The sequence below is a fragment of the Puma concolor genome, chromosome E4, assembly GCF_028749965.1.
Source record: "Puma concolor isolate L17-30 chromosome E4, mPumCon1.1.hap2, whole genome shotgun sequence".
In the NCBI taxonomy this organism is placed as follows: Eukaryota; Metazoa; Chordata; class Mammalia; order Carnivora; family Felidae; genus Puma; species Puma concolor.
This window is the reverse complement of record NC_141683.1, coordinates 42240858-42264041: the sequence shown is the minus strand read 5'-3', so window position 1 is coordinate 42264041 and position 23184 is coordinate 42240858. Positions and strand designations below refer to the sequence as shown.

The following is a 23184-nucleotide window of genomic DNA, read 5'->3' as shown; positions in this document are numbered from 1 at the left end:
CTCACCTGTCCTAGACTTCCGTTTCCTCCTGGTGCCCTCCACCCAGGTGCTACCCCTCCCCCAACTCTCTAAGTCACCCCTCCCCCAACTTGTTTCTCCATTTATGTTGCTTATTTCACCCCATGCTCATCCTTCTCCCCCCATTATCCAGACCAGCACCTCGTCCTCCCCCTAACCCCATCAGCCAGTCAGTGGACAAGTTCCATGAATGTGACCTTTGTGATTCTTCACCGGTCGTCTGGGCCAGTTGCCCTTGTCCAGACCAGGGCTTACCACCTATTTCCTGGCCTGATGCAACAGTTGTCACCTGTCCCTCTGTGAGCTCAGACATTTTCATCCACTCAATTTTTGCATTCTCCAACTCTGTTCCTCGTTGCCCCCCTGTGCTTAGTGGCACAGTTCCAGTCTGATCATGTCATTCTCCCGCAAATCTCTCCCCTGACTCCCCACTACCAACGAATAATGGCTAAACTCACTGGGTCCGAGGCCTTCTAGGACCTGACCCCAACTTACCCCCGCTGTCCCCTTTCCCTACACTTCAGCTATGACAGGCCTGAAACTGAACTTTCTCTGGACTGTAGAGGACTGTACTCTGGCACCTCTGCAAGCCCCACGGTGAGAACATGGAAGTTCCCAGAAGGCATCTGTTCAGCTGAGCAGAGAACCTCTGCCCTTTGATCATCTTAGATGCTCATGTGAAAATCATATTAAAATCTAGTCAGGGCACATTTTTGTCCTCCTATTAAAATGCATCCTTCTTAAGTCAGCTGTTGGAGGAGGCGTGTGCCCTCCCCAAGGGAAACCACCACAACTCTTGGAAACAGGTAATTAAGATGTCAGCAGTGAGTTTTCTTTTTTCCAGGAGCAGTCGGCACCCGGTCCCTTTCCTCCCGCCACTTCACGCAGGACCCTTCCCCAACTCTGCGCCCCTGGAAGACCTCCACATCTCCCCAAAGGCAGGAGACCAAGGGGCAGCAGGTGGGTCTTTACCAATCTGTGAAGAAGCAACACCAATATCAAGAGTAACTGCCTTTCTAGGGGTCAAATAAGGCCGAATGGAAAGCACACTTTCCAGTGGTGACCATCGATAACATTGGATCCAAGCTTTTAAGGCAAGTTTCAAGGAAAATGACCCGGTCTCCAAATATCTTACGGTGATCCCAGGAGGATCCATATGCCTAACCATTGCTATGTTGGGGCCTGACTGTGGAGGGGGCCACAAGAGAGCAGGTGACTGCTGACTGGGGGCTCATATCCTTCTTCCTGAGAGAGCCAGGAGTCCCCCTCCCTGACACCCCACCCTCTTGCAAGTGCCACATAAGGTAACAGCCCAGCCTCTGTGCCCCTACAGGCTGTCCACACTCCCAGCCTTGAACTCAGGGACCTGCCATTCCTGGGCCCCACCACCGTGCCTCAGCCCTGCCCAGGAGCCTCTGCTCCAGCCAGACCAGTCTTCTCAACATGTCACACGGTTCTGCCCACACAGGGCCTCTGCTCTTACCTCCTCCTCTGCCCGCATTCCTCTTCTCCCAGCCAAAGCCCACACGTCCTTCAATACCAAGTGGAAGTCCCCTTCTTCCGTGAAACCTCTCTGATGTGTTAGGGAGAGGGCTCAGGGAGCCCAGGCGATTCCTCTGGCGCTCACTGCCCACTACCTAGCTGCTGAGCTCTCTGTGTCTCCCCCACAATGGTGAGCACAGCGCAGTGCGCCCGGCAAACATTCACTCAAGGGCTGCTGATGGAAGGACTGCCTTAAATGCAGTGCCCACAGAGGAGCCATCGTGAGCTCCACGGGATGATTTAGGAAGCAGGCCAGACAATGGGAAGGAAGCCAAGTAACATTTACTGAACTCCACGTGATACTCCACAATGCTGTGGCACTCTCACGTGTAAGACCTCACTTCACACTCGGCCACAGTCCTATTAGGTGGAGATATTAGCATCCCAGTTTTTACAGACAAGGAAAATGAGGCCTGTTGCTGAGGCACGGTTAAACAACTTTCTGAGTCATAGATAGTAAGCAGTGGAACCAGGATCTGAACCCACGTGAAGTATCTCCTCAGAATCTTGCAAAGGGGAGACTTCCGTCCTCTTCCACCCCAATGCTGATGCTCTCTGTGATCTTGCCCCAGCTGGGCCTCTGGCTACAAGGGGTCCTGATGGAATATCCCCTGACAGCACTACCGTGGCCCGTGGCAGAGCCCCTCCCCACTAGATCCAGCCTCTAGGTCTCCAAGTGCCAGCCAGAACCTGTTGCCAACTAGTCCCTCCCTCCCCCACACCTTTGTTTTCTTCCAGCTGGGCTCCAGCTCCAGTCTGACGGGCACCTGACACAGCCAGCTGGCCCTGCAGGGCCAGATGTTTGCTACACAGGCTGGGCTAGTGGAAGCTGTTTGCTAATGGTGACAAAAGGGGTAGGAGGCAGAAGAAAGGGACAATGATACATGTAACTGGGGGTGGCCAGACTCTTGTGTGGGTCTGCCTCCATCACACTAGCAACACTCTCCCTTGCCCTGTGCGACAGGAGTTCTCACAGGCTCTAGAGGCAGGAGTGTGGACAGGTCCAGCCCCAGGGGGGGCAGCAGACAGGGCATCAGGGCTATCTCTCTGGCCTGCTGGCAGCCAGGCTGACCTCTAGCCTCTGCTCTGCTCTCTAGGGAGTCCAGACACGATGTCTGGTGGGCTCTGAATGGGCTAGAATTTCTGGAGATCTCGAATTTTCCAAAATTTTGAAGCAGCGTAGTAGTAAGATGGAACATCAGTTTAGCAAATCACAGCTAGGAGTTAAAAAAAATAATAAATGGAACAAAAATAGTAGCATGCACTGCATTTAGGAAGAATAAATACTGTTCTATGAAACTTTTGGTTTAGTGATCACATACAAATCAACTTCTGGATGTCACTGGAAAATGTATATATCTTACTGTAGGTTACAGTAAAAAGGTTTGAAAGCCAGTGCCTTAGAGCAGAGACCCATCAGAAGCTAGAACCACCTGCCCCCCGCCCCAGGGCCAGAGTCCTGACGACAGGACACTGAGTGTCTCTCCCTGCTGAAACTGAACTGCCAGGCCCAGCCAGGCACTGCTCGTGTGAAGGCTGGGAAAGGTCAAGATGACCAGCGTGGGGCCTTCTCTCCCAGCTCCCCTCCCACAGCCAGCTGGGCGGTGCAGGAGATGATTAATCTCTTGAGGTATTTGGGCTGCGTGTGCTGCGTGACACAGGCAGGCCAGGCGCTGGGAGCTATGGGGGACCTCCCGACTGCCTGAGCCGCCTCCCTCACACCCACTGAGCCCCAGCCTCTCCCAGGCAGAAACACAAAGCCCCAGGTGCCAGGTCCCACAGAACCCTGCCAGGACGTCCTGACGCGGCCCTGGCACCGATGCCAATCCTCTTCCCAGGGGCTGAGCAGGGGCTGGACCCCTGTGGCCAGTATTCACTGACAGAAGTGTCAGCCTGTGAATGAGGACTCTTCCAGCCACGGTGGTCTTCCCACAGCTTTCCACACTGGGCTGCTTACCCTGGCTCCGCAAAAGGAACAGAGATCCCTGTACAGTAATTCTGAGTATTTTCAGTTACATATTTCAGGACAAGGATAAAGCAGTGGCCCTCCCAGGGAGGTCTTTAACTTGAAAGGGATGACTGATAGGCAATCTCTTTACTGCCACCTCTAAATGATATGGCAGGAGGTGTTGGCTCACCACGCTGTTCCCCAGACAGGCCTAGCCTCAGCTACACCTGGGGTTTAGGCCTGACCCCAAGTGGTAACAAGAGTGTAGGAGGGAGCTCGCTGGGGCTGTGGAAACCCTGAACCTAGCAGGATTCCAATGGGTGTGAGGAACAGAAAAGTCACATGGAGGTCGAGCTGGACATTCTTGCTGGAGTCCGGAGCCTTGTTTTCCAGACAAATTCTCTTGGAATCATTAGGCTGAGATATGGCTGGTGGGTCGGCCTGCAACTTGAGGCCCTTGTGTTCAGATATCTTGTTCTAAGGACAATGCTTAGCATTTTAACCTTCAGAGGCCTTTCCTGATTATTCTTAGTGGTTATAGAAGAAATGCTTTTCTAGATGCCATTCTGGTAGAAGGAGGCTTACTATTTATAGCTGGAGGTAGGGAGAGAGATTCTGATTCTTTAAATTGGAAGCAAACTAATTGGATTACAGCTGGGGCTGAGCCCTGGGCACTAAGTATAACGGCACAACCTTGCTGTTCTGGGCTTTCCAGAACCTCCTACTTGAGAGCCTTGGAAGTTGTTCAGATGTTAATTAAGCTGCTGCTGCCCCACAGTGGGCAGGTTGCCAGGCAAGGCCTCACTGGAGAGCTCACACTACTTTCAGCCAGAGCTGGGGTGACAGAGCCCTCATGTGCTGGGTGTGATGGCTCCCATGATGGGGACCCCTGCTGCCTGAGGCATCAGCATTTGACCAGGGGGTGAGGCTACCCGGGCAGGTCACTTCTGAGCTACTTGTCTCAAGGCACTTGCCTGATGAGGATGAAGCTTGCTGGTATTTTCTAGAGGATCATCAGGCCCCCTGAGTCTGATCCTGCCCATGGGTGGGTCAGAGCCTGAATCGGGTTTTACAGTGTTGGATCAGACCTCTAAGACTGGGAGGTCGGGAGGGAGAGGAATTGGAAAGAGGATCCCTGGGGCTGAGGGTTCTCACCAGCCTAGGCGATGATAACTACCTCACAGCCTCAAATCAGAGCAGCTGAAATCGGCCCCTCCCCTCCTTATAAAGGGAAGAACTGGCCAGACGAAACGAACCTCCCGATTCACATCCCTTTCCGCCTCTACGACAAGTGTCTCATCAAGCACAGGAACAGTGCTCCAGAGGCCATGACTTAAGCGGATCGAGGCCAGAGGCATCAGAGGCCACCAAGGAGCTCAGATGCCAGGGCAGCACGGGGCAGCAGTGGGCAACATGCACTGCCAGTGCCATGCCCTCTCTCCCCTCCCTGTCACGCACCCTCACGGTCGGGAAGCCAGGGATGTTGAAGTCTCTGCAGACTTCGCTGTTGGTCTCCTCAGCACAGTCCAGCGCGGCGAGATTCAGTGCTGGCCTCCAGTCTGCAAGGGGAAGCAAAGAAATCAGGTGAAGTAAGAGGGACCGGGACCTCCGCCTGCTTACCCCCAAAGTGCAACATTCCACCCTCACCAACGCCCAGAGTACCTGCCCCTAAGGCTCTCATGAGAAAAGGTCACCCCTTCCCCAGGAGGGGTCTCTGAAATAGTCTGGTTATCCTGCACTTGGCCCGTGCTTAGGACATGGTTAAACAGCACAGGCAACACTGTCCTGTAATGGTATCTGTGTTCCTCCGTTTTCTGCGGTGGGGGAGGGGCACAGAGGCTGCGGGGGATGACGAAAAATGTGAGATGATCTTGAACGCCCTGGGACCAAGCCCTGGCACTGCCTCTGTCCCTGCTGCCCTCTAGAGAGCATCCATTCCAGAAGGGCGAAGAACATGCCTCAGGAGCTTTAGAATTCCCCAGTGGACGCTGAGTGAAGGCTTCTGCGGCCAGAGGTCCTGGCTGTCGGCCCAGCTTGGCTTGCATGGGCGGCACATGGGGTGGTGAGGACCAGCTCCCCCGCTGGACAGGGAGGCAGGAAACCCAGGGGAGGGAGGGAAAGGGACCTGGAGTCCAGGAACCGCAGGAAAAGAAGCCTGAGGCCAGAGTTTGGAAAGGTTAACAGCTCCCAAGCTGCCTGGGCACCCTGCTCTTTCAACAGGCCCCAGGCTGCAAGTCCCCCCTCCGCTCAAACTCACCGGCAGAGAAAATAATGGCCCCATTCTGGGCCATAGCCCAGGATCTGTGAAACAGCAAACAAACTCCTCTACCAGGCAGGCCCCCCGAGCTCTGGTTCCAGGTCGGGTCCCCCTGCTAAGGTTCCACGTTACACTGAGGCTGCTTCGGCTGGAGGGCAAGATACACACACACGTGAGGCCACACAGCCGTGAGGTGGTGATGGACTGGTGCCTGCCACATGGCGCAGAGCTCTAACGGGATTTGGACACACGGGAGACCAGCCCCGGGGACCAAGCACAGGCTTCGCCAGAAGGGCAGAAATTGAGTGGAAGCCTATCAGTCAGCTGACAGGGGCCTGTGTGAGCAATAAACTCAGGGCCCTGCTCGTGTCTCTGTGACAGTCACAAGCCAGTCCGCCCCAAGTGCTTCTTCATGTGTGCAACCTCACTGCCCAGCTTCCCCACTGTCCTCAGTGAGCACTGACAGCATTACACGGCATTGCAGGATCAGCCCTGGCTCTCAGCGGCTCCAGGGCCGGAACCACTGCTCTCTGCTCTCTGCCTCAGTCTAGCAGGCCCAGGCAGGGGGTGAGCTTAAAGCCAGCCACCTGTGAAGGAGAGCAGAGCTGCCCAGGTACAGGGTTTTGTCCTGGAGCACAGATGAGAGCACCTCAGGCCTCCCTCCTATGGCTCCTTCCTTGCCCAAGGGAGTCCCAGGGAGAGTGGGAAGCACAGGTCGCCTCCTGCGGCCGTCTGGCACACTCAAGGCTTGGCGCCTTCTGTTCTGCATCTCAGGCTCTGCTCACCTTGTGTGGGGAGACTTGGCTACTCCCAAAGGAGTAGGCCAATTAGACAAGAACATGAAAGAGAAGCACTTCCGTGTCCTTCCACCGGTGAGGGCCCCTGGCGGGGGTCTCACAAAGTCACCCGGTAGGGTGACCAAGCACTGAAGGCCTCAACAGCTCCCCTCTTCTCCAAAAGTACAGGCCACCATCCATTGGACCAGAGTCAGTGTCCACTGCCCCTGGGACCCGAAGACTGAAGGCACAGGGAGGGGAGAGAACAGAAAGCTGGTGCTCAGTGAGCGCCTATGACACACCCTGTCTCCACCACGGCCACTGGAGGGGAGCATCACTCCCCCCACTTTACAAATGAGGCAAGCAACTGAGGCCTCCAAGTTGTCCAAAGGCTACCCGACTCAAACCCACTTCCCTTCCCTTTCCACCTCACCAGGGTGAGGATATCACCCTTCTGGTTTTGCTCTTGGCTCTGATCACAACCTTGAGAGAACGTAAACACAATGCTGTCTTCAAATAGCATAAATTCTTTAACTCAAACATTCAGTCGCTTTCATAGACTCTCCTCTTAGATGATGATATCACATGTACAGAGTTTATGAAGAGATCATTGTGTGCCTAATTTATCTAGTTAATGTGCAACTACCACTGTGAGACAAAGATCAGAGAACTGTGCCCAAGGCACACATGAATCAATGGTAGATCTGGGATCTGAACCCAGGATTTGAGCTTCTCTTCTGGTCTCAAGAGGGCCCAAGACAGAACAGAGAGCTGCTCTGTTGGCTTGGCAACCAGAAAACCCAGGGAGTGGGGTGGAGGGGGGTGTTAGTAGTGGAGACAGTGGGGAAAGGTGATGCCTGGGAGTTCTCAGCCCCTTGCTCCTGAGCAGGCCTTTGACTCCTTCTCTTTATACCTTGATTCTCTTTCCCCCATGAAATGGAACCCGCACCTCTTCAGCCACAGGGGGAAGTGGAGGGGTAGGCTGAGGCCAGTCAGGTGCCGAGAGTGTCAGCTAAGGAAGGTCTCTCAGGAATATCAATGTCAATACCTTAATGAGCCATAATGACATATAAAGATCTGGTTTGATACACTCATCATTCTAGTAACAGTCCAAGGAACAGGGTGCTGTTATCTGGGTGCTCCACTGGTAATGCAAAGCTGCATTTAAGTAAAGTGCACTCCTGTCAAAGAGGAAGAGAACTGGGCGAGGGAGGCTTTTTAAAGTGTCAGGTGACTTAAACACTGCAATCTGCAGACCTAACACCTAACATTAGCAGTTATCAGACCAGCCCCGCTCCTGGGGAGAAAAAAGTTTCCTAGTGCAATTACTGCCCTGGCGAAGTAATTTCTCTATTAACAGAGTAAATGAGCAAATGTAGAAGGGAAGGATGGGGACACAAGCATAACTAGGACAGCTATGGTCTCTGAGGTGGTGAGTGAAGAGACACCCATAGTAAGGGGGGTCATGGGCTCCTTCTGGAGTGCTAGGCAGTATCCCCACCCCCACTCACCAGTCCAGGAAGGGGCATGGACCCAGAGCCACATGTCTTGATTGTGGCTATAAGTGGCCAAAGCACCAAGAGCTGCACATGTTTTCTTTCTGGGCCTCCCGGGTCAAATGGGGGCCAGGGTGCATGGTCTCTCCTCTCCTTTCCAGCTCCAATAGCTGTTCAAGCGCTTAATGGCAAACTCTCGCCAAGAAAAATGGCCGTTAGTCCTTTGCGTGTTAAGCAAGCCACTATTAAGGCAGAGGCCAGACCCACCCAAACCACCAAGAGCCAGTCAAGTCAAGTGGTCAGAACTGGACCCCTATCCAACTCTCCAGGAGTCCTCCTGACAAGGAGTTAGCCAGTGCCATGCTGTCTCCACCACACCCCTGCCTCCTTGTTGCAGACTTCTGGGCAGTGAGGTCATGGGATAGACCAAATGCCTTCCCTAGCCCTCACACCTGGCTGACACTCCAGGTCTAAGTCCAGAAGAGCCACAGCACCAGCAGAAGGCCCAATCACTACATTCTCACTTGGAATCCCATGAGGCTCATGCCATCAGCCTGGATGAGTGTTCAGCAGGCTCCTACCCTGTGCCAGACTCTGCCCTAAGGCATCACAGGGGTACAAGTAAGAGAGGTGGTCTACACCATGGGGGGAAAAAAAAAAAGAGGCAAACCAATGCTGTTCAGCATCACTCAAACATCCATGCCTTATAAATGTCATCTCCATGGCTTTGCAGAGGCCATTTTCCCACCTGTACCCTCCCTCCTTCACCCACTTCTCCACCTGCCTGGGCTCGAGAGAGAGAGAGAGATGGGCTCATGAACCTCCTCCAGCATCTGTACTATCTTGGGCAAGTTACTCAGTCTGTTAAAAACAAAATACAATCGACTGCTCCAATATTTTCTCATAAAGATTATATGTAATAGTGGCTCTTAGCAAAGTGCCTGGCATAAGGCAAGTATGTAAACTGCTTAAACGATGGCCTTTGGTGACCAGATTAGCCTCCTGTGACTTCCCCCTTCCCTCAATTCCTACAAGAAATGGCTGAGCCACTCCTTTGTCCCTTTTCAAACACAGCTTCTTACTGTGGCCAATTCTCCTGCTGTGTGTAGCTCACTTCCCAAACCCAAACTGCAATGTAAACAATGCTTTGCACACAGAGGTCACTCAACAAATATTTACTCATTGATTAGCCAGTGAAGAGTAATGAAGACTTAAAATGAATGCAATCAATTTCCCAAACATATGGTGACACAATAAGAGCTGCTCCTGAATAGAAAGGGATGAGCCAGATCTTTCGAAGCCAGTGTGCTAGTCCGTGGCAATGACTGCCCCAGAGAACCTATCCTACAAGTCACTGAACAAATGAGCCCGAGCCAGTCAGATGAAATGCCTGAGGCCAGCTGGGCCGGGTTGCAAATTTTTTCTCTCCCCCCATGGCCTTCCACACTCTCACTGCTTCTACCCCAGATACTCATCCCATTGGCAGAAGGCAGGGGCCACACTCCCACAGGCCCATGATGGTGTCTGAGCCTTCTGCTGGCCCACAACCATTTTCTCAAGGAACCTCGGGAATACAGAGGTGATGTGAGAATAGCCCTGGCTTCCCAGCAGCGCCTCCCCCTTGGACTGGAGTAGGGGCATTCTCTATCACTGCAGGCTGACACCAGATTCGGCCACTGCTATCCTCCCACAGGATCTTGTTAAGGGGGCTGACCCATCCCCGTGGCTCATGAGAGACCTCTGGTTCCCACCTCAATTTCCCACTTCCCACTGACTGATTCATCTCCTCAGACTTCAAGGCTTTCATTTTCCTTCCTCAGATTAAGTTATGATTGGTGTTTTTTAGGGGGAGGCTGTCCCTCTGTGCACTAGGGAAAGACCCCTTTTGGAAGTGGCAACCCTCATCCAGGAGTAAGCTGGGTCAGTGTCTGACTATGCAATTCATTGGAAAACCCTGGGTCACAAGAGGCCAAACATATGAGTCAGCTGGAAGCTAACCCTTCCCTCCAACGTTCTTAAGATAGAAGAATCTTCTAGGTTGGGTTCATCTGCAGCCATTAAAGACCTCTCACGGCCTCAAGATGGAAACTGATCTGGGGATTTTTATGATTTTCAGGCCCTCAATGACCCCTGAGGTGTTCCAGCTGCATGTTCAACATTCTTCTTCCTCCCTCCTGCCCTGACCAGATGTGTTGACATCACCAAAACGGTGTGAAGAGCTGCTGAGAAATGGCTCATTCCGGTGATGGGACCAGAGAGGCATGCAGACACACGTCCACATGTACACTGGAGGTAAAACAGTTTATCGGTTTTGTCAAAAATAACATTCTGGGACCATATGGCTAACAGGTGTATGCATCTTTCCAGCTCACCACTTCAGTCGCCACTACACAAGCTGCTCAAGGTGAGTGGTGGCCTCGGTTTGAAAACCAACACCTACAAATGCACTGTTCCGCCACGAATGGCTGAGTTTATCAAGAAATACCAACAGCACAACGAGGAAACAACGGTTCCAGTTCTCTTTCTAGAAAGAGGCCTATTCCCCAAGATGCCCTCAGTCAGTGACCATTTCCAGTCCGGGGCCCTGCGAGGGCCCTAGCACCACAATCAGGAAGTAGCTCCATTCGGAGGCAGCAAATCAGAAGCCAATCACTACCACCCCACCCACCAAACACCTACTACCTGGGTGAGGCAGACGTGTGAACCCACAGAGATCTTTAAACTGTGGAAAGGAAATCGAGATAGTGCATGTTATGTACTTACCCAGGGAGGTGTCAGGCATACAGTAAGCACTCAGTACATATTAATTACTATTATGACCATATTTTTTCAGTTCTAGTCTTAAGTTTTTAAAAAATTTACCATTTCTGCAACAGAGCACGCCCTTAAATCTGTATACATTTAGTGGTCTTGTTATCTCTCTACCCCTCAGGCTGTCAGTAAATGAATGGTGTGTATCACAATTGAGGGACTCTTAGAATCAAGGAAATATGGTCAGGCCAGAGAACAAGAACATGGAGCAAGGGCCAAACACATACGGAGAGGCTGTCTTCAGTGGGGCCTCTGGGTTCCTTTGGTTAAAGCAAAAGGGTGTGGAAGGATTCATGGCCAAGGGGAAGAGAGAGAAGGCTGTGGCCCAGAAGCTAATTAACTGGAGGCAGCAGGTCAGGAGAGGCCTGGAACCCAGGCAGGAAAACGCTGTCTCCAAAGTAGAGCTAAAAAAAGAAGTCTAAGTAGCAGCTGGGTCAACTAGCCAAGGGGTTGTTGGGGCGGCAGACGGAATGTCAGTTCCTTTTGTCCTTAGTACCGATCCCACAGCAGCGGAAGAACTCCGTAGGAAGGTGAGACGGGTCCCTGGGCGAGAGGAAGGGGACTGCCACAGGCGACTGTAGAAGAGGCGGTAAGGTGTCAGCCTAGCAATCGGAGGAACAAAGGACCCCGGCGCAGGGATGGGGGCAGTAAGCCGGTAGAAGACGGGCAGAAAAGCAGAGCAGGTGCGAGGGCCCAGGCCGCCGGGAGGGGAGAGAAGCTCGGCACACCTGCCAAGGGGAGAGAGGAGGCGCGGGAGCCAAAAATGGAGTCGAGGGCTGGAAACCGAGGAGAAGTGCAAAGCGGCCGAGAGAGAGAGGTGGGCGAGGCGATGGGGCGGTGGGAGAGGCTCTCGGCCCGACAGGTGGAGGGGGTCGGCCGGGGTGGGGAATGGCGCGAGAGGCCCTCCGGCCCGCCTCTCACCTTTGACGTCGTTGGCCAGCGCCTTCCACGTCGGGGCGAAGGCGATGCAGTGGCCGCACCAGGAGGCGAAGAACTCCACGGCCCAGGCGCTGCGGGAGCCCAGCACGGCGCCGCGTACCGTATCCGCCTGCAGCAGCGTCAGCGGGTCGGAGGACGAGTAGAGCGCGGAGCGCGGGGCCGCGCCGGCGCCGGCCACCGCCAGCAGCAGCAGCAGTAGCAGCGACGGCGGCGGCCCTGAGCGGCGGCCGCACCAGCCCATCCTCCGAGGCGGCGCCCACCACTGCGCACCAGTTTCGGACGAGTCGGCGCCCGGCCGCTCCGCCGCTCCTCCGGCGTCCGTCGGGGGGAGGAGCCACGGGGCCCCGCCCCCTAGGCCCGGCCCCGCCTCTTTCCCCGCCCCGTGGTCCGCCGAGGCCTCGGAGTCAGCGCTAGAGTGTTCGGCGGCAGGGGGCGGGGAGCGCAACCCCGGCCCTGGAGCCCCCGACTCCAGCCCTCCATGAGAGGGGCGTTTGCCCTGCAGAGGCCCCGACCGGTGTTCCGGTCGCTCTTGGGGACTCGAGGAGGTCATTTGGCTTCTCACGAGCCTCGTATCTAACGGAAAAGGAGTAAATTGGAATGGATTGGATCGATTTACGCTGTACCAAGAAAGTTCTGGGGATCCCTCCACGCAATAAGACATGAGTTAGAAGCAGGTGAGAGAGAAGAGGGAGGTCTCTGAGTCTGTGATCATCATGACCCCACAAGGATGAGATGTGCCCACACCCCTGAGGTCTGTGACCATCCAAGGGAAACCGTATTTGAGGGCTTTCTAGTCATGGATGAGAAGCCCCCTCTCCACACTAAGCTGGGCTGGGTTGGCGTGGCCATTGCGGTGGAATCAGTGTATCCTCAGCACACAGGTCTGGCCACCCTGGTAAGGTCATGAGGGGATTCCTCCACTGGACCCCCACATCTAATTCCCCAGCCTACTAGAAGCCCTCTGTACTCAAGTGTCCCTCTCAAAAGTAACGCTCTAACTAATCTTGTGTCTGTGTGTACTAAGGTGTTAATGGTTAATTTATTTCCCTGGTCGCATTTGTAGCCCCTAGACTGAGTTATTTTACAGGGAGAGAGAGCTCCTGGGAGGGTTGTCACACATCATCTTTTTCCTTTGTGTTTGTGGGCTAGCTCACTCATCTGTGAGCCATCTGGGACTGGACTCATTATTCATTTAACATTTATTGAGTGGTTTCTTTGTGCCAGACACTGCTCTAGGTACTAAGAATAAGACAGTAAACAAAACTGAGATTCTGCAGTCATGGGCTTACATTCTAGTGAGGATAGGGATAGAGAGATGATACACAAGTAAATGTAGATGTGATGGTGACAAATGCTATGAAGAACTAGGGTAGAAATAGAGTGACAGAGGAAGTGCTATTTTATTTTAGACAGCGTGGTCGGGGATGGGCCTACCCCTAATATTTACAGGGCCATGGTCAACGGCACAAATGGAGGCCCACATACCATATGTGTATGTACTGAAAACGTACAAACCAAGTTAAACTGGTATGTAAAATTCATATCCTTTCATTGTGACAAGTATACCTTCATCATAATCTGGAAGGCCAAATTTAAGTTTAGAATTCTTGGACTCCTCCAAGATGTGCACTAGAATGGGGTGCCTTAGGTGGTAACCGGTCCCTGGACCTCAATCTTCCTCCTACTCTTCCTCCTCCTACTCTTTGCATTCCAGCTCTGTCCCATACTTCAAGGGGCCATGTACCCACACTATCATATCTGGGTCTGCACATCCACACCTCCTACAAATAGCTGTTCCTTGGCTCCTCCAAAGGACGGAAAAGCCAACACAGTCTCTAGAAGCTGGCCTTGTGCTATTGGGACAGAGAATTCTAGGGTCTCAGGTACGCACAATATTGTCTAAGAAGGGGTGACGAGCAGAAGCTTTGGGTGGGCACATCCCCATGGCGCATGGACTTCTTGCTCTGTGGAAAGGCGTGTGGTTAGAAGAGGCCAGGGAGGGGTGCCTGGGTGGCTCAGTTGGTTGAGTGTCAGACTTCAGCTCATGTCATGATCTCCTGGCTTGTGGGTTTGAGCCCTGCATCAGGCTCTGTGCTGACAGCTCAGAGCCTGGAGCCTGCTTCAGATTCTGTGTTTCTGTCTCTTTCTCTGCCCCTCCCCTGCTTTTGCTCTGTCTCTGTCTCTGTCTCTCTCTCTCTGAAAAATAAATAAACATTTAAAAAGAAAGAAAGAAAAAGAAGTGGGCCAGAGAGCTCAGAACCTAGGTAGGGGCTTTTCTTGTCCCAGTCTTTTTTTTTTTTTTTTTATGTTTACTTATTTTTGACAGAGTGGGGCAGAGAGAGGGGGAGACAGAGGATCCAAAGCCAGCTCCACGCTGACAGTAGAGAGCCCTATGCAGGGCTTGAACTCACGAGCTGTGAGATCATGAGCTGAGCTGAAGTTGGAAGCTTAACTGAGCCCCCCAGGCACCGCTTGCCCCAGTCTTTTTTTTTTTTTTTTTTAATTTTTTTTTTCAACGTTTATTTATTTTTGGGACAGAGAGAGACAGAGCATGAACGGGGGAGGAGCAGAGAGAGAGGGAGACACAGAATCGGAAACAGGCTCCAGGCTCTGAGCCATCAGCCCAGAGCCTGATGTGGGGCTTGAACTCACGGACCGCGAGATCGTGACCTGGCTGAAGTCAGACGCTTAACCGACTGCGCCACCCAGGCGCCCCTTGCCCCAGTCTTAAGACAGTCTTAATGAGGTAACATTTGAGCCAAATGAAGTATGAGAGGGACCTTGTGGCAATCTGGGATAAGAGCATTCCAGGCAGAGATCTGAATGTTAGGGTGTTTGCTCCTTTCCTGTATTCATAGTCTCAATGCCCAGAGTCTTGAACTGCATAAAGAAATTATATGTTGACCGCTTGGAGTGTTAGTACCTCCCCAAACTCCCACAGCCAATTCCAGATGCTAAGTGCTCCTCCCTGCCTGCCGGTCCCTGAACAGCTTTTGCTACCCCACTTCCCTCACTCCGAGCAGCCATTAGGACCAGTTGTGGCCCAGGGTCATCAGGATAGAGTCCTAATAGTCTTTTGATTCCTGGGGTTGGAAGTATTCCAGTGGTTGGATTGGGTGCCAGTAAAAGTCAAGTGCGTTTAAGTGTGTCTATTGTTAAACAGTGCTGTAGTTATCTTCCCCCAGAGGCCTGAGAATTAAGGAGACAATGTCTGCTGAACATGCCGAGCACCTGTGAGAGACACCGCAGATGAATACACAAAGATTTGCTTGTTCACGTATCCGTTTCAGAGCATCAGAAATGGAAAAGAACCCAAACTATTTGAATGAAGTAGAGAAAGTTGCTTGGCAATGGGGTCAAAGAAGTTAGGAGTGAGAGCTGTCATATCTAGGGCTTCAATATCTCAGAATAGGGATTTCCAACTTTTTCACGTCTTGGAAGCCTGTGTTCAAACAGAATCTTGAAAGGAAACTTGAACAGACAAAAAAGCAAGCTAAAGGGTGTGACCTAGAGTGATAACCACTTTCTGTGGTCTGTGGGGCTTCTTGGGAGCCCTGGGGCTCTCTGGACCACCGTCTGAAAACCACTGGTCTAGAATTGAAAGCAGAAAACATAAGAATCAACTTGTCCTGGCTGCCCTTCCAGAAGCTTCCTGGGATAAAAAGATGGCAAAGAAGGAGATCTACTCAGGAGTGGGGTATGGAGGGGGGAGGGGAAAGAGGAGGAAAACACTGAAAGTAGGGGGACTTAGGAATTCCTACCCAGGTCCCCTGCTCCCCTTCCTACATACAAGCTGTAGGAAAGTGAGCCAAAGGAACCAGATGAGAGAGTATAATAATAGTATTAGATAATACTTTGTACCTGCTGTTCTAAACACTTAAGGACGTTACTCATTTAATCCTCACACCAATTCTATGAGGTTGATAGTATTATTATCCCATTTATACAGATGAGGAGACTGAGGTAGAAGGAGCCCTGTTGACTTTCCCACTTGTGAATCATTCATGTATTATGCATGAATAAAAGAGAGGGAATTTGGGAGTCTGTCAACCAAAATAAGACAGATGGTCAGAGGAATGCAGCTTACATACAAATACAGATAATTATGGTGAGCAACAGGATTGTGTTTGGTAAAACATGTCACCCGGTAGCAGACCATTAGATGACTTCCCACTCACTCATTTGCACCGAGCATGAGAAAGGGTGTGTGCAGCTAGCTAGAAGGCAACTGCCTAGCAGGGACCTTTGCTTTGTCCCTTCAAGACTCGCCTCTTGGTCTTACAGATGAACTTTTCAATAGCCAGGGCTGGTTAGAATACCAATTCTGAAAGCGGAGAGAGAGGTATAAGATTCTGTGTCAGGTAGGTACGGCAGGAAAGAGAAAGCACATTCGAAGGGTTCATTAATGGAAGGACTGTCTACAGAGGTGGGTGAAGGGAACTGACGAGCTGTGAGGTCCTTCGTGACTAACAACAGCAAGAAATCTTTTTAGTGCCCCTCCACTGGGGGAGATAAGGTGAAGGAACTTTGTGAGGAAAACCTGTGGGAGCTGGGGTCAAGGAAGAGGGGCCACCCAACCACAGCTGTAATTGCAAAATGCCACCACTGCCAGGAACACAGGGAAGTGTGGGGGAGAGCAGTGAGGCACCGGGAGAGTCTCACCTCTACTACCTCTTTCTCTTCTAGTCCTCTAACAGTGCCTCCCATTGGCCAAACCCAATCAAAGCTAGAAGGGGGGGGGGGGGGGGGGTGTGGCCCTGGCTATCATCCGTAGAGGTTGATTTCCAAGACAAAAGGCAGGTTGGAAGAGGGTGGAGAGTAAATACTACTAGTAGAGAATACCCTAGAACAGGGTCCCTAAACGCGGGTCTTTGAGGCCTTAGAAATGAGAATAGAAAACACAAACATCCCTGACCATCCTTCTGTGAGTCTTTTGGGCGGGAGGGGAGGGCCAGACATCCACCTGACCACTGGAGAGAGAGAGCCATTGGAAGAGGGCTGCTAAGCAGTTCCTTCTGGGCTCCTCATTCACACTGTTCACACTTGGTCCGGCTGCCTTATTCTCATCTGTAGAGAAGACAGAGGCTCAGAAAAGTGAAGGGATTCGCTTGAGACCACACGGCAAGTATGGGTTCATAACCCTTCTGGGAGTTTCCCTGGAGTAATCTGAAACCCTGTACTTGGAGGGCAGGAAGAGACCGAAGCAAGAGGCAGGCCACTCCAGGTTGACAGCTGGCATTTCTATTAAGTAAAGGGAACTTACATGTGAGGCTTGTCTTGGGCGGCAGCACGACTAATGGATTCCTGCGCTCGCCTGCCAAATCTTAAGAGGCCTCTAACTGGTTCAGTCACATAAACCATTTTGGTGTTCTTCACACCACATCGCTATCTCAAGACTGTGTCCTTGGAGGAGCCCTTCGGAGTGGGAAAGGAAGGAGAGCCCACATTCCAAGGACAGGGGAGGGGATGAGGAACCTCTGAGTGCCCGGGGGCCAGCTCATGGGGCGGTCGACAGTCATGTCTTTTTGATGACCTTCCTCAACAGCCTGGTAATGGCAGACTCCATTTTTGTTGGGCTGTCCAACATGACTCTGGGAGTATTGAGACGGGGACGTGTATGAATGGGATATCTGGGGCCAAACCCAGTGTTCGTGTAGAGCTTCCCCAGTCCCTAGGTCACTTGGTGGCAATTCAGAAGGAACAGGCACCCCCACCCTTTCCACACACACTGCCCTTCCCTCCCCCACCACCCCCCCCAGAAGGAAACTATTTAAAGTAGAATGAAGATAAAAGTCTATACACTCAAGACCTTGTTTGGGCTCTCTGACTAATGTCAGGAATGAAACATTTTGGGGACCTGCAAGTTGTCAAATGAGGCCTGAGGTCAAAAGCAAGAAGACCACACCCTGAGTGCCCAGTCTTCCCCCTCCAAGGCTTCTGGAGACTTTGCCAACTTGTTGATACTGTGGGATTTATTTGGGGGGAAATTTAGGTTTCTGGAGTAGGTGTCCTAATTTAAAATACCTTCTGCTGTGACTTAAGGGTGAGTCCTGTAGTTCTCGTATAATAGATAAATACAAATAACTACAAAGTATAACACTAGTCCTGAGAAGGGGCAGAATTAAACTTTGCTTATAACAAAAGGCTTCGCAGAATTTGCCCGAAGAGAGGACAAATACGTATGTGCACATGGAGGGAGGGGTGGGAAGAGCAGGCACAGGTTGGAAGACAGCAGTCACCTGAGGCTGTGGGGACACCTTCCTTCTACCTCAAAGCTACTAGTTTGGAAGCTCTTTTAGAAGACGCTGGGTATGGCAGATGAACACCTGGTCTTTGGAGTGAAGATACTTAGCTTTTAGTCCTTGGCAACTGCCTCCACCTCTCTGAGCTTCAGTTTCCTCATCTGTAAAATGGGTACAGAGGCTACTCGAGTTTTGGAGTTCTTGTCTATGAATGCTGTGGTGATTGTATTTTTTCTTTCCTTTTCCTTTCCTTTTCTTTTTTTAGAGACAGAGACGGAGAAAGAATCCCAAGCAGGCTCCACACCCAGCACAGAGCCTGATGCAGGGCTCAATCTCACAAACCGTGACCTGAGCTGAAATCGAGAGACGCTTAACCGACTGAGCCCCCCTGGCGCCCCCAACTGTTGTGATTTTCTTATTCAGCTGTGGTTCCACCGCACCTCAGACTAGTTTCACCAGTCCAAGGGGGTAAAAATTTCTATTTTGAAATACCTATCCAATTTTCAATTTCCTAAATGCTTTTTTTTTTTTTTTTAATGAAATGAATAAGGGATGAATGGACAAGCACAGAGTATTGTTAGGGCAGTAAAACTATTCTGTGAGATATTGTAGTGGTAGATACATGTCCTTTTACATTTGTCAAAAACCACAGAATGCCCAACACCAAGAGCAAACCCTAGCAATCCGTAGACTTAGGGTGATAATGATGTGCCTAGGAGTTTCATAGGTCTTAACACATGTGTCACTCGGGAGCAGGAGGTTGGTGGGGGTGGGGGAGGTATGCACGGTGACAGGGGGTATGTGAGAACTCGCTGGAAGTTCTGCTGAATTCTTCTGTGAACCTAAAACTGCTCGAAAAGATACAATTTATTTTTTTTTAATGAAATGATGAAGGGTGCCTGGGGGGCTCAGTGGATTAAGTGTCTGACTTCGGCTCAGGTCATGATCTCATGGTTCATGAGTTCAAGCCCCAATTGGGCTCTGTGCTGACAGCTTAGAACCTGAAGCCTGCTTGGGATTCTGTGTCTCGCTCTCTCTCTGTCCACCCCCACCCCCACTTGTGCTCTGTCTCTCTCAAAAATAAATAAAAACATTAAAAATTTTTTTAAATAAAATGAAATGATGATAGCAGATGGATAACTAAAAAAAAAAAAAAAATGTATCCTTAATGGAAAAATTTAAAGTTGGCACCCTGTTTTTTTTTTTGTTGTTTTTAATTTTTTTAATGTTTTGGTTTTTTTTTTTTGTTTTTTTTTTTTTTTTTTTTACTTTTGAGAGAGACAGGGCACCAGCGTGGTAGAGGCAGAGAGAGAGAGAGAGAGAGAGAGACACAGAATCTGAAGCAGGCTCCAGGCTCCGAGTTGTCAGCACAGACCCTGATGTGGGGCTCGAACCCATGAAATGGGGAGATCATGACCTGAGCTGAAGTCAGACACCCAACCAGCCGAGCCACCCAGGTGCCCCGTTGGCACCCTATTTTGGTCCCTAAAATAATTTGGGAATTTTGGTGGCCCATAAAAAACCACAAAAAGAATTTATGTGATCGACTTGCTGTTGAATGTGTAAAGGTAAGGCCACACTTGGGCATAGAGGCCTGGTCTCGCCAGCAGAGTGAGGGCATTTCTGGTGCCAATTACCCCCCTGCAGAAAGACATTTTCCCATCTGGAATTTGGGGCTTGGAGAAAGCAGCCCTGGTGAGCTGCACAGAAGGGCATAAGATGCACAGATCTCAGCAGAAAGCTAATAGTAATAATGTCTCTGTTGGCAATCATTGCGAGCTTACTGTGGGCCGAGCACGCTGCCAAGCAAAGGGGTGTAGGGTGGAGGCTGAGGGTCTGTGTCCGTGAGTAATGCTGCTGGGTCCCCTCTTGAGTAAGGAACAAGCAGAGATTCAAATTTCTCTGCTTTCTTACGGATAAAGCTGATTGCAGAATGTGGCTCAGACGCCCACAAAGTATTCCTTGTACTTCACCTTTGAATTAAAACTGTCTCCCAACTACAGGCCCTCTCTAGTAAGCTGACCAGATGGATGAGAAGATGCCCTCCCACGGCTGGCGGATCTCAGAGGAGACTCAGCCTCTTAGCCCAAGAAACCTCCTCACGGGGAGAGGAATTTCTGTGTCCTCGGATTGGTCTACACAGTAGTCCCACCAGCCCCCATCCGCAGTTTTCCTCTCCATGGTTTCAGTTACCTGCAATCAAGAGGAACCAGAAACAGACGATCCTCCTTCTGACTGATGGTCAGAAGGTCAGTGGTAGCCTAACGCTACATCACAAGGCCCAGGTCATTCCCCTCCCTTCAGCTCATCACGTAGGCGTTTTATCACCTCATATCATCACAGGAAGAAGGGTGAGTAGTACAGCGCAGTAAGAGATTTGAAGAGAGAGAGACATGACTTTTATTATAGTATAGTCTTATAATTGTTCTGTTTAATATTATTGTTGTTCATCTCTTACTGTGCCTGATTTCTAAATTAAACTTTATCATAGGTGTGTATGCATAGGAAAAACATAGCATATACAGAGTACAGTGGTTTTGGCATCCACTGAGGATCTTGGAACAAATCCCCTGCAGAAATGAGGGCCGGATTACTGTATGTAGTATTAGGAGTTTCCGGACCTTTTCTCAAAGTGCTTGTGCCATTTTGTATTCCCACCAACAACGTATGAGAGTCCAGCTTGCACCACATCCTTGCCAATATTTGGTGGTACCCGTATTTTTTTGATGGTAGCTATTCTGGTAGGTGGGTAGTGGCATCCCATTTTGTTTTAGTTGGCATTTCTCTGGTAACTAATGGTTGGACCTCTTTTCGTGGTTCTTCTTAAATCTTTTTGTGTGTATGAACTATTGAAGTGTTGTGGACCTTTTTAAAGATTGAGTTGACTTATTACTGAGTCGTAAGTGTTCTATATATATATATATATATATATATATATATATATATATATATATTTGCTAGATGCAAATCCTTGCAGATATATGTTTTACACACATTTTCTCTCAGCCAAAAGCTCACCTATTCATTTTCTTGATGGTGTCTCTTGAGAAGTTTTTCATTTTCATGAAGTCTACTTTATCGTTTTTTTTTTTTTTCTCTTAAGGCTTGTACTTTTTATGTCCTAAGAAGTCTTTGCCTACCTCAGAGTCACAAAGATTTTCTTATGTTTTCTTCTGGATTTCTTCTAGAAGTTTTATAGTTTTAGCTTTTACATTTGTTTACATATGCTTAACTTTTTGAGGAATTCTTTAATTGGGAGAAGTCCTCTGATTTTGTGTCTCTTTTTTTTTCCAAAATTATTTTGGGTATTCTAGTTCTTTACATTTCTATAGGAATTTTAGGATCAGCTTGTCAATTCTAAAATTTTAAAAAACCTGCTGGGATTTTTATTGGGATTGCATCCCATCTATAAGTCAATTTGGTTTGCCACATTTTAATTTTTTAAATTAGCTAAAGTTTTAAGCAATGCTCTATGTGTAATCAGACCAGGAAGCAGGGATCCCAGGCTAGATTGCTAAAACCTTTTGCCACATCATGAGGGTTAGAATGAAGCAATCTCGATATAGCTCATGCAATAGAATAGGTCTGCAGGCCCTGAAGCAAGCTAGCTGCAAACTGCTCTGTAATCATGTCTGTTTTGTGCATTTATTACCTCATGTTATTCATTTGCTTGCTGTGACCTCTCAGAATTTTACTCAAGTCTTTGAAAATTCCAGCCTATCTTAGCAGTGCTATGAGCTGAAGCCAGGGCTGTGAGCTCTAGCCATTGTGGTGGGGATAGCTATAAAGGAAGCAAGAGAATTTCAAAAGCATGTCAGAACTCAACAGGAACAAGATCTGAGACTCTTGGTCAGCTGCAGGGGCTGCCTGAGATTCTGGGATTTGTCTGAACAAAGAACACCTTCAGAAGACTCTTGGTTACACTGGATGAAATCCTTAACTGAACTGGCTAAAGCAGGAAAGGGGAATCGATTGCCAGGAGGGACCAATTCGAGAATAGGGCAAAGGCCTATCTGGCCTTGGAGAAACCATGGTTCCATCTTTCTCTCTGCACTTCTAGTCTCCACATTGGCTTTAGTCTCTAAGCCTGGCTGCTTCCAAAAGTCTAGAACCGTAGTCATATGCTTTCATCTTTGAGGTCAGGAGGAAAAGACCAAACTTCTCTCCTGACCCTAATTTGAGAAATACTGGAGAAAAACTCTGGCCAGGCTTGGGTTTTGTGTTCATTCCCTGATCAATCCCTGTGATCAGGGAGATGGGGTATCACCACTGGCTCATCCCAGGCAGCGTATCCAATCCTATAGGTAGTGGGGTGAGCACAGTATTGGCAGCCCCAACCAGAACTACATGTCTGGAGTAAGAAAGGAGTTTTCCAGAGAAAAAGGACTACTGCCATCTGGGAAAGAGGTCAGATGGGGCTGTGCGGACCAAGGCAGAAGGTGCAGATGGCCACCACAAGGAGGAGGTGTAAGTGTAAGGATCCACTGGGAGAATGTGAGGGTCTAACACAGTGCCTGGGACAGTAGGGCTCAACTAATCGTTGTTTTTAAAAATAGTCGGGAAGGCTGAGGTCTGAGTACACCTGGAAGTCACAATACCTATGTCGAGATGTGTCATGAATGTACCAGGGATTTTCAGGCGTCCAGATAAACTTGGCTCAAGCCATTTGGGTGCAGAAATGGGGAGAAACTTATGTAAAGAAGAAAGAATATCTTGCAAGAATTTGCCTCACCCACAGGAAGCTCTCAGAGCGTGTTGTGTGAATTGCCCAAATGAAATATGGAGTGTTCGTATGTTCTCAGGTGACCATATCAGCATCCGGATGTTATTTTATGCATTCTTATTTTACGATGGCCTTGCTGTCCGCAAACACCCTGGACAGAGGCAGAGTGGCAGTTTTAGACTTCTTCCCAGACTGTCCTCTGGACCACAGTGCCTCATTCCCTGCTTGACACCTTCCGGTGACTTCCCATCCACTTAGGAAATCCACATCTGTACCTCGGCCTAAAGGCGCTACCTGCGGCTCAGACCCCATCTCCCACCCCTGCTGCTCTGCCCCTCACTGACCATGCCACAAGCCTGTGCTCACTGATGCGGTTTTCTTTTTTAATTTTAAATACAGCATAGTTAACACACAGTGTTCTATTCGTTTCAA

The 23184-nt window shown here is 50.2% G+C and overlaps 1 protein-coding gene and 1 long non-coding RNA gene across 2 annotated transcripts in view; one reads left to right on the top strand and one right to left on the bottom strand.

Moving 5' to 3' along the window:
- The window catches only part of QSOX1 (quiescin sulfhydryl oxidase 1), a 34728-nt gene extending 22618 nt beyond the window's left edge, over positions 1-12110 (bottom strand). Inside the window, exons 1-2 of the mRNA XM_086694371.1 lie at positions 11770-12110; positions 4967-5067 (exon numbers count right to left, since the gene is read on the bottom strand). Coding sequence (XP_086550497.1) covers positions 4967-5067; positions 11770-12028 — 360 coding nt within the window. The 5' untranslated portion in view covers positions 12029-12110. The remainder of the gene's footprint in view (positions 1-4966; positions 5068-11769) is intronic.
- LOC147572621 (uncharacterized) lies at positions 11315-20909 on the top strand. Its single transcript, XR_015246294.1, has 3 exons — positions 11315-11378; positions 18295-18497; positions 20033-20909. It is a non-coding gene; the product is annotated as an uncharacterized LOC147572621 (long non-coding RNA).
- Positions 20910-23184: the final 2275 nt, after the last annotated feature.